Raw genomic sequence first — 10,545 nt, 5'->3', positions numbered from 1 at the left:
TCACTTTATTTCAAAATATACAAGATACACCCTGACAAAACGTGAAAGATATAAAGGTACCTTTTCTTGCTAAAGATATAAAAGATCACGTGGTCAAAATTGACCAATATCAAGTGTCCATTTTGATCACGTAATCCTTTCTGTCGTTGTAACAGCAGTTAGAGCAGCTCGTGAAAATTTACCTTGACGTTCAACACTCATTTTCAGCGTCAAAATAGATCACGAGATCAAAATTGACGCTTTTAATATTGGCTGCGTTCAGCAGAGAAAGCAGCTTTGCAATTGTAAAATTTTTCAATATGATTGGTCTTGCTCTTAGTTCCTCATTGGATCTAAAAATGTATAAACCAATCATATTCAAGAATTTTGCAACAGTGCAAAGCTGCTTTATTTGCTGAACGCAGCCATTCGTCAATTTCTATCACGTGTTTTGACGCTAAAAATGTGCGAAGGAACAGACGTAATAAGTATGGCTGTGTTTCAAAATTCATTGCCAGTGCTAAAAATGTATAATACACGCAACGTAAACTATAGATTTTCAGCACTGGCAGTGAATTTTGGAACACAGACTTTTATATAATTTCTCGCTGAGACCTCACCGACCTCGTCTCGATACATCGCTCCAATTTGTATAGCGATATTTTCAGGAAGCGACTCATTTTCAGAAAAAAAAAGCACTTGTATCCTTGAAATATTCCAAGATACTCGATCGACAATTATTATCCTCTCAAGGACGATCTTGTCTAGCGTTCGATTACTACGTGGGAGATTGTGGATCTAAAGATTGTATTATTTGCATCGATATGCAATACCCAAAATTAGTCGCACCCAGGAAATGAGGTACTTAAACGAACGATTTCTTTCGTAATTCATATCTTACAATCTCTTATACAAGAAGTATGTGTTAATTTATTTCTAACACTCCTTGTTCAAATCTTATTAATTAACGTGAATCAACAATTTTTATTTCCATGATTCTGGTAATCATGTATACATATAACACAAAGGCTTATTCTAATATTCGGTTACGTAAAACGCGATCCAGAGTGTAAGTTGTAGCTTCTGCAACATAGACGGGATCCTCGTACATTCGCCACAGGTTTATTTTTAAGCATTACTATATTTGTATAGGTCTGTCTCCTATGATATTGTGTAATACACAGCTCTATTATCACGTAATCCCGGAAAACGACTTGATCGGGCCGAATGCTCTTCAGTCATTCCCGCGCTCTTCTATCGCGCTCATACGTTTCTGCGTTGAACTCTACATCCCCGACAATCGATACGCGGACGGGTTTACTGAGAAGCTTCAAGACCGTTGCTAGTTTATTTTCTCTTCCTCGACCAGAATCAAACGGAGACGAGGCGTGAGTTAAATTGCACTCGAAATCGGCCCATATTGCTAAAACTATTGTCGTTTGTGTCAGAATGGTCCTTGCAAGTGTTTGAAATCAGTTTTGTAATTTAACCTGTTCTCCAACCTCTTCTCATTTAAATTAGAAAACAGGCTTATGAGAATAGCTTTCACAAAGTTTGTGATTTAATGTGTTCGTTTTATTTGATAACACCAAATAAATTGAGAGAACAGTCGATTTCTCATAATTCGCTTTTATACTTGGCTCCGTGAGACATTTGGAGAAAGTTCAAGGTGATGAGGTACCGGAAATGTCAACGAGCTTTCCCGAGGGCGCAGGCGTCTCACGTGGGGGACAACCGTGCGAGAAATCGATACGCGTTTGAAATTTTACTTGGGGTTCACATTATTTAGGGCCACTTTCATCAAGCTCAGTTAACTTAACCAGCTTAATAACTGTAATGAAATAGAAAGAGATAGAAATAGTTCTATCTCTTTCTATTTCATTATAGTTACTAGGCTGGTTAATTAAACCAACAATGGCCCTTAGGGTATCAAAAGATCTTTTGAATTTTTAATGCACACAAGAAATTAAAAAATTTCTTTAAATATAAAATGAATGTAGTTGAACAAATATAATTAAACAAGTAAAGTACAAATATAAAAACATACAACGATAAATATAAGAAAGGAAAGTATGTAGATTTATTTACTTCAGCATTTTACAAAAACAGCCAAGAAGGGACTTGGTTTACAATCAAAACTTATCCACACTCATTCTTCCATACTGATAGACCCTGCCTTTGATCACTTCACAGCCTTACTGCCCTTATATAATATAAATTAAATAAATAAATAAAATACCTCATACTCGTTAAAAAAAACTATTATATACATTAGTCACGCCTTTTCCCTAATTCTATGCATAAATTAACTAAAAAACTAATATCATCAAATATCACAGTACTGTATAAATCTTATTAGTCTGTTCTGAGAGCCATATATACAAGTCTCTTTCTACCTTTTCTGCTTTATTTTCTACGCGCTACTAAATCAATCACTATTCTTTTACTCCCTATCTTCTCCTCCCCCTTTTTTTTCTTTTCTATCTCTTTTTTCCTTTCTCTTTCCAGTTTACTCGGTACTTTGCATTTCTCTGAGTCTAATTCATCACTCCATAATTTCTTCCATACTTTCTCCTTGTTCTCACCTAATTCCCTAAACCAACTACTCACCCTTTGACAATCCCCGACATAGTGTTCCATACAATCCGTTTCTTTTCCGCAAAATACACATCTTTTCTGTTCCTTTTCAATCCAGTACTTGTTTCCTTCCTCCATGTTTCCGCATCTCAGTCTGACTAACCCTCTTACGCCTTCCCCTATTCCTATTCTACCTAAATTTTCTTTCCTTAAATAGTTGTGTTTTCTATTCCCTGCATCAAATTCCTTGTACCTTACGTTATACCTCGCAGCCCTGAGCTTGCTTTCTTCCCATTGCCTTTGTCCGTCCCTCTCCCTCCTAATTATTTCCTTCTCTAACCTCCCCTCGTTTCCCCCCTCCCTCAATTCCCTAGCATTTATACCCCATCCGTTCCTATTATAAAACTTTTCTCTTTTTTTACCATATAAATCTTTCCACTTACTCTCTTCTTTTTCTTTGAAAGGAAAGTATGTATATAAGGTGTTCAATAAAATCATTCGAATGCTGAATGGTTTTTTTTACACCCCGTATAATGACGAATATAAAAAAAATTAATATATCAGTCATTTATGTATATATTATATGTGAAAGTCCCTTAAAATTGAAAAATCTGTAAACTCATTATTTAAAAAAGTAATTGAAATTATACATTATTAATACATTTGAGTGAGTCTACATTTTAATTGAAAATGTATACATATATCTCCTAGTCTTTCTCCCTTTGATTTTCAAGAAAACTTAAATAGTCACCATTTTTAGTCTAGTGTTTGCCGTGAAGAGAGGAAAGTTATTCAGGGAAAATGAAAACAATTTGGGTAATTGGTGGGCCAGGATGCGGCAAAGGAACGCAATGTGACCGTATGATTGAAAAGTATGGATTTCTTCACTTGAGCAGTGGTGATTTATTGAGAGCAGAAGTTGCTAGTGGCAGCGAAAGAGGTGCGTCGCTTCAGGATCTAATGTCCAAGGGACTATTTGTGCCAACGGTATGTAATATTTAAATTTCCATTAATTGGTTTTACCATTCATGAACTAATTAACTTGCATTCACATTAATTTTTAAATTATACAAATATGTATAAATTGTTTAATAAAAAATTATAAATGATTATTAAAAATATAAGACCAAAAATCGAAATTGTATATGCGCTGAAAGGATGAAAAAAAAAATAGAAAGAGAAATATATATTACGCGTCTTACGCGAGCAAACCCAGTTTTTCTCAGTATGAAGATCATGTGATTTCGCTAGGACATTGTGCTGGAGCTCATAAAGGAACAGATGGATAAAGCTCGTGAGGAAGGAACCACAGAGACTGGATTTCTTATCGATGGTTACCCTCGTGAGAAGGATCAGGGAATACTCTTCGAGGAAAAGGTAAGCTAGCCCTTTTCTTTTTACTATATATCTCTTCTGCTTTAAATTATCATTATGTTGCTGCACAGGTTTGCCCTGTCGACTTAATTCTCTTCTTCGATGTAGCGAATGATACTCTGAAGAAGAGACTCCTTGGACGCGCTGCTGTGTCCCAAAGGGCAGATGATAATGAAGAGACAATAAAAAAAAGAATCGAGATATTTAATGCAAAAAACAGCGAGATTGTCGAATATTACAAAGACAAAGTTATGAGAGTGAGTTCAGATATGTAATATACTTTTTTCATTTGTTTTCAGCCGTCGTGTATCCTACAAATTATAAATTAATTATTTCCTTTCAGATTAATGCGGAAGGAACAGTCGATGAAATATTCGCCGAAGTAACGAAAGCGCTGGACACTTTATTCTTGGCAGCTCTGATTCAGTGTTGTCAGTAAAGGAAGTGTAGTACCAACCTATAGAAATAGTAGTACTTATGCCGTACCACCATAACAAAATAGCAGTACAAATAGTCGTACACATTTAGCTTTTTTTTACCGACTCAAGCAACAAGCTGGCCCCAGCTTACTGCCTGAGCCAGTAAAAAATAAAAGTTAAATGTTTATGGCTATTTGTCCTACTATTTTGTCATATAAAATATATAAAATGGCGTTAAAATGGCACGTTCAACAATATTTTGACCTTATAATAATTATAATAACGTCACATTAATTTTTATTACGTGTCATTTATAAATAAAGACAATTTGGATAAAACAAAATGATGAGATTGCTTTAAAATATTTGTAAAAATGTACGAAAACTGTGCTTATCTCCCCTGACAGTCAGTAAATAATCGTAAAAAGTAATGAAAGACACATGAAGTGCTTTTATTCAATGCGCATGCGTAGCTTATTTCCACTTACACGTGCCTTTATCACTTTACGATTTATAAACACAGTTTTCGTCCATTTGTACAAATGTTTTAAAGCAATCTCATCATTTTGTTTTATTCAAATTGTCTTTATTTATAAATGACCTGTAATAAAAATTAACGTGTCATTTCTCGCTTCTAACGTCACGATTCAATATGGCTGTGGTGACTACTCAGGAGCCTTGAACAAGTATTAATCGGCATTCTGGTTCAATTATACTTCTTTTCGTCCCGTTCCTCTAACATTTATTAGCTTAGATAAATTGCGCCGGAAACTTTTAAAGAATCGCAAGATTTGTCGCTCTTTAAAAACAAGTCGTTATCAAAGTTAACATTTTAAATGACGTTGGATGCTTACTCAAATGAAACATACAAATTAGGTATTGTTAATTGTTGAATAAAACTGATGTAGAACTGCTTTAAGTCTGATGCAAGGACATTTGTTTATTGCAACAATTTGTTTTCTAAGCAAAATTTTTAAATTAACATTTTAATTATAATATGAAATAAGTTAAGATTAGATTAAAGATGGTATGTATTAACTTTTACTAATTTTGGCAAATTGCACAACCATAGGTTTATCTTTTAATATATATCCATTCGTTTCTTCGAGAGCCATTTTTGCTTGTACAGCATTTTGTAAAGTGATAAACGCTTGTCCTTTCATTCTGCCTTCTTGCATAAGACGTACATCATATCTAGAATACGAATGTTAATCAAGACATTATAGGATAACATAAACTGTAAATAGCAACAATAATACTAGCAAAATACTCACTCATTTTCGGCGCCTTTTAATCCAGCAATAACATATCTTTCATAAATATAATGTAGATCCTTCATTTCGACTTGCTTTGCGAGATTTTTTATGTAGAGGCGATTGGAAGGTTTGCCTGGGTGATAATTTTTGAACACAGGAAGCAATCTCTGATCATTAGCAGAAATCTTATTAGTCGCCAGTTCCTCTGAAGTTATAAACTTATTTTTTGACATTTCTGCATTCTCTTCACTGTCTTTTGCATCCTCGGTAATTTTATTAGCTGGGAATATTAAACCAAATCCACCATCTATGGTCACAGTACTGTATCGATTAGCTGATGTTTCCAATGATTTGTCGAGAGTTTTTAATTCAATCTTCAGATTTTTAGTTTCTCCGCGTTGAACAGACTCGAACATATCTTCTGGCTTGAGAACTTTTTGCGTTGATGAAGGTATCATAATATGTTTAGTAGGGTTTACAAACTTTGGAATTTTTATACGTTTTGTGGATTGCGGCCTTTTTCTTTTAACAGGGATAACTTCTAGAGGTCGAGTATTACCTTCTCCATCTGATTCTAACTCGGACTCCTCTTCTTCTGATCCCTCTTCATTCACTTGCTCAGGGAATATATCTAAACAGGAAGAATTTATATAATTTTTTTCTGATCATTATTCTGGATGTAATTAAAATCTCATTATAAATGCTTTGTAGCATTGATTGATCAATCAGATGAGTTTTAATTAAACAATTAAACCAATTAAACAATTAAAAAATGCTTTTATTTAAAACATTTGTAATATTATGTTGACTGTTTACTGTATCCTCTGTTATCAAATACCTTTGTTTTTCTCCATATTATACACTTCCCTAAGCATAGGAAATTCCATTTCCAATTCTTCAAAAGGAGGAGGTAGATTCATCTTATTCATCAAGTGTAATACCTACGAATACACGTACAGCTGCAATAATGCCAATTAAAGTTGTATAAAAATAAAATCTTTTAACAAAGACCTGACAGTTTACCTGTGTATAAAAAGCTGGCTGAGTTAACAATTGTATAGTTATCCTTGCCACTGTACTTTTTGTCGGCGTTATATATTTATACCTTATATTTGGTGGAGGCGGTTGACTAAATTCATAATTCATCGTCCAATTGTTTAATTTCCGCAGGAATGCTTGGACATCAGACTTACTAACAGTTTCCATTTTCATATCACTGTTCACTGATATTTTATGTTGGATGCCTTGCTCCGAAAGTTCAGTGGGTATAGATTTTTTAGCATATTCAACCGACAGATATTGTCCTCTGACATTTAACTGATGCAAACGCAGCAGTGCTTCTGCTGCTAATTGTTGGGACAGGAATTTGGCAAAAGTGATAGTGTAGTTGTTGGATGGTCGTATCGTTTTGGTCTTGGTCGCGCCATATCTCTGTAATAATGCATCGCGCCGGTCATCAGAAAGTTGCGGAGGCAAATGAAGGATTCTCAGAGTATCACACGCCTAGAAAATACATTGGAAAATATATTATTCACGATATAGAAGTAGATTTATGTAATAGGTTAGAAACATAATTCTACTCTATAAAAATTAAAGTTTGATATTTTAATTAATTTAATAATGTCTTATAAAATATAATTACTGGAATCATTTTCTACGAAATTTTTTTGTTTTAATAAAAATAAGAATAATCTTCACTCGAGGTGTCAAGCAATTTCTTGTCTTTGAACAATTCTAACGAAATGTAAATAACCGTGAATCGCAACATGAATGCTGCTGTCACGTTCGAAACCTAGGTATCAATCATGAAACTTTTTTCCCTAGTATAGAAAGTGAAAAGTGAAAATTTTAACCATTGAAGTTAATAGGCCTGGGGCTCTATTCTTGAAAAGAAACGTATACGAAAGTCTAGGAAAATACTATAGTATACGTAACGTATACTGTAGCATTTTCCCTAGACTTTCGTATACGTTTCTTTTCAAGAATAGAGCCCCTGTTCTTTTTGGCTGAACTTTTGCACTAGTTCATCTTTCTTCCTTTTCTCTCCAGCAGGAAAGAAGAGGAAGAAAGATGAACTGGTGCAAAAATTAAGCCAAAAAGAACAGGCCTAATGGAAAAATTTTTCACTTTTTATCCTAGGAAAAAAGTTTCATGATTGATACCCTGCTATTTTACCATATCACGTTCCGATTGGTTACCACCGCAGCCATTCATAGTGACTAGTATGTGTGCATGGAGTTTTTCCCCTAGGCCAAAGATCAGGGCCCGTATTCAGAACGCGCTTACAACGATGTTAGTACTAACATACTATACTTACGTCACGTATATTATAGAATTTCAGAGATAAAAATGTGCTTTTATCGATAAAAGCGCTTTCTGAATACGGGCCCGGAGGTCCAGTGTTGGGGTGATATTTCATTTGTGCGTTTTTGTCGTACGACAAATTTTTCAGGCCGTTTGATTGGTTATAGGATAGAGAAATCCGACGACCTCTCTGTCCTACACACATTTGTCGTACGACGAAAACGCACAAATGAAATAGCACCCTTAAATTGTCCAATTGCCGAACGTGGACAATCGAGCAGGTTAACTTTTTGTCTGTTTTATGCCCGTTTCCATCAATGAAGAATAACTTTAATCTCGTTTCAATTTACTCTTCGTCTTTTTCTGCTTCTAAAGATTAGAAAAAGACGAAGAGTAACGGCTCCTGCACACTGGACGCGGAAACACTTATCGCGCGGCAAAATGTGATGTGGTAGTCAATAAGCTTACAGCTCCTAATTTCATTGGTTATCGCGTCTCATTTTACCGCGCGGCAAGCGCGCAGGAGCCATAAGTTGAACCGAGATTAAAGTTAATCTACGTTGGTGAAAATGGGCATTAAATGTACGTATTGGTTGAATACTCTTCCATTATCGTCGAGGCTCGCGCATGCCGAAGCCAAACAAGCGTCTAGAGCTCTATTGCGCAGTACGCCGTAGCAGAGAGAAATCTGAGAGGAGTTATCTCTCTTGTAAATCTGAAATCCACGGTATAGAAGAGAAGAAGAGGAAAAGAGGGGGCCAGCTTGGCCTTTTTTGTCGAAATCGCTGATATACTACTAGAGTCCCTATAAGGACTCTAGTATACTACCGCTAGAGTCCTAGATTTATCAGAGAGGCGCAACCGGCTTAAGTCAGTATGACAAAAGTGCTAAGGAAAGTACTAAACATGGCCGACATGGTATGAAACTGCCTTTAAGGGGATCCTAAAGATCTGTATTACCGACTTAAACACGTATAATTTTTGTATAAAGGTGCCTTTTCATGCTGACGCTCGACGCTCATTTTCAGCGTCAAAACAGGTCACATGATCAAAATTGACGAATCCCAAGCGTCAATTTTGATCACGTGACCTGTTTTGACGCTGAAAATGAGCGTCTAGCGTCAGCGTGAAATCGCACCTTAACGAATACTCTTTTTCTCTTTCACGGATTGGAAAAATCCTTTTCCAGGATTAAAGTATATGCATTAATACGTGTTTGTGAAGTAGAGTCTACGCTGAAAATGATCAAAAATTTCGAAATCAATATATTTTTTACCATTTCTTAGTGTAACATGGCGTCTCAGCTGTCAAGTCGTGACAACATTTGTTTGATATGAAAGCTTTGCAACCCGAACGTACGAAATAATAGTTCCCAAACAAGTAATTTGCACGAACATACAACGTCGAGTTCTTAGAATTAGATTTAGACGCTTTATTGCGACGAATTCGTTATACGAAAATTGACACGCATGTGTGACTGCGTGTATCATAGGCTGCGTGAGATATTGCTGTGGTAGTATAAAAAGACATGTCGATGTGCGGAGCGCGGCGCGACATCTAGTGATTTTTCGGAGTTCGAGCTTTGCTTTAGAATCCTCTTAAACTATGTCAAACAAGATAAGACGTGTAGGATAATGTGAGATAGAATGTATAGGATAAAATGAAATAGAAATATGTCACTAGTACTATAAATGGCTGCCAAGTCACGCAATTGGTCAGATTGCAACAGCGAATCAGAATGCATAACACCGGTTGCGCCTCTCTGATAAATCTAGGACTCTAACTACCGCTAGTATATTCATTTTTGAAATGGATTACTACATAAATGGAATACTACATAAATAACTATATCCATTTTTACACTATCGGTAAAATTAGCAGAGAGTTCGTTGAAAATGTCAAAAATATTGGTAAACATCTAGATCAGGGGACTCCCTCCAATGACCTTGACCTTGACATATGTTGTCAAGGTCATGACCCTGAGTGACCTTCAACAAGTTTTAGCCGTCAGTTGTTATTCGTTAAAAAGTTATGAACAAAAAAAGTTCAGATATATAACACGAGAATTCCCTGCTTTAAAATATGTTTGATAGTCATGCACTGTAGGGGACCCCCCCTCCAATGACCTCGACCTTGACATAAGTTGTCAAGGGCCGATATTTATAGTCAGATTTTATATTCAAGACCGTCTTAAGTCCGGTCTTAAGAAGTCACGAACCAATCAGAAGGCTGCATTAACGTCTTAAGACATTACTTAAGACGGTCTTGAAATAAGAATCGACTATGAATACCGGCCAAGGTCATGACCCTGAGTGACCTGCAACAAGTTTTAGTATTTAAATTTTAAAATAAAGAATACTCACAATACATACATCTGAATTAAGAATTTTAATCTATATTTACATTATCTAGTGGATATATTGCACTCATGATATCAAAGAATTTGGCTGCTTTCCTTTTAGGAGACACAGTCGACACACTTAACACAAATCGACACACGTCGCTTTCCATTTACAATTTTGTTCAAACTCAATCGACACACTTCGCCTCTGCTCGGGAGCAGAGTCAGAGTGTGTTTCGAGTCTGTTCAAGTGTAATTTTGATGAATTAAGTGATATTAGAACGCACCCGCAAACC

At 35.6% G+C, this 10,545-nt stretch overlaps 2 protein-coding genes across 5 annotated transcripts; one reads left to right on the top strand and one right to left on the bottom strand.

Annotated features, from left to right (window-relative positions):
- Positions 1-643: 643 nt before the first annotated feature.
- Ak1 (Adenylate kinase 1) lies at positions 644-4,952 on the top strand. 4 transcript variants are annotated; one of them, XM_018509008.1, is made up of 5 exons: positions 644-840; positions 3,317-3,543; positions 3,808-3,933; positions 4,002-4,187; positions 4,274-4,952. In XM_018509008.1, the coding sequence occupies exons 2-5, from the start codon at positions 3,358-3,360 to the stop codon at positions 4,367-4,369; spliced, it is 594 nt and encodes a 197-aa protein (XP_018364510.1). In that variant the 5' UTR covers positions 644-840; positions 3,317-3,357; the 3' UTR covers positions 4,370-4,952. The 4 variants fall into 4 exon arrangements, with proteins under 4 accessions (XP_018364510.1, XP_018364511.1, XP_018364512.1 ...); XM_018509009.1 differs by lacking the exon at positions 644-840 and adding an exon at positions 1,008-1,099; XM_018509010.1 differs by lacking the exon at positions 644-840 and adding an exon at positions 1,008-1,127.
- Positions 4,953-4,962: 10 nt separating this feature from the next.
- LOC108762147 (RNA-binding protein 40) lies at positions 4,963-7,353 on the bottom strand. Its single transcript, XM_018509006.1, has 5 exons — positions 7,247-7,353; positions 6,628-7,107; positions 6,443-6,545; positions 5,623-6,235; positions 4,963-5,542 (listed from the first exon to the last, which is right to left on the bottom strand). Exons 1-5 carry the CDS (start codon positions 7,253-7,255, stop codon positions 5,383-5,385), a joined length of 1,365 nt encoding a protein of 454 aa, XP_018364508.1. The 5' UTR covers positions 7,256-7,353; the 3' UTR covers positions 4,963-5,382.
- Between the last annotated feature and the right edge of the window lie 3,192 nt (positions 7,354-10,545).

Source organism: Trachymyrmex cornetzi, unplaced genomic scaffold, assembly GCF_001594075.2.
Source record: "Trachymyrmex cornetzi isolate Tcor2-1 unplaced genomic scaffold, Tcor1.1 scaffold277, whole genome shotgun sequence".
In the NCBI taxonomy this organism is placed as follows: Eukaryota; Metazoa; Arthropoda; class Insecta; order Hymenoptera; family Formicidae; genus Trachymyrmex; species Trachymyrmex cornetzi.
Note: the sequence above shows the minus strand (reverse complement) of the source record. Positions and strands in the feature narration are given on the sequence as shown.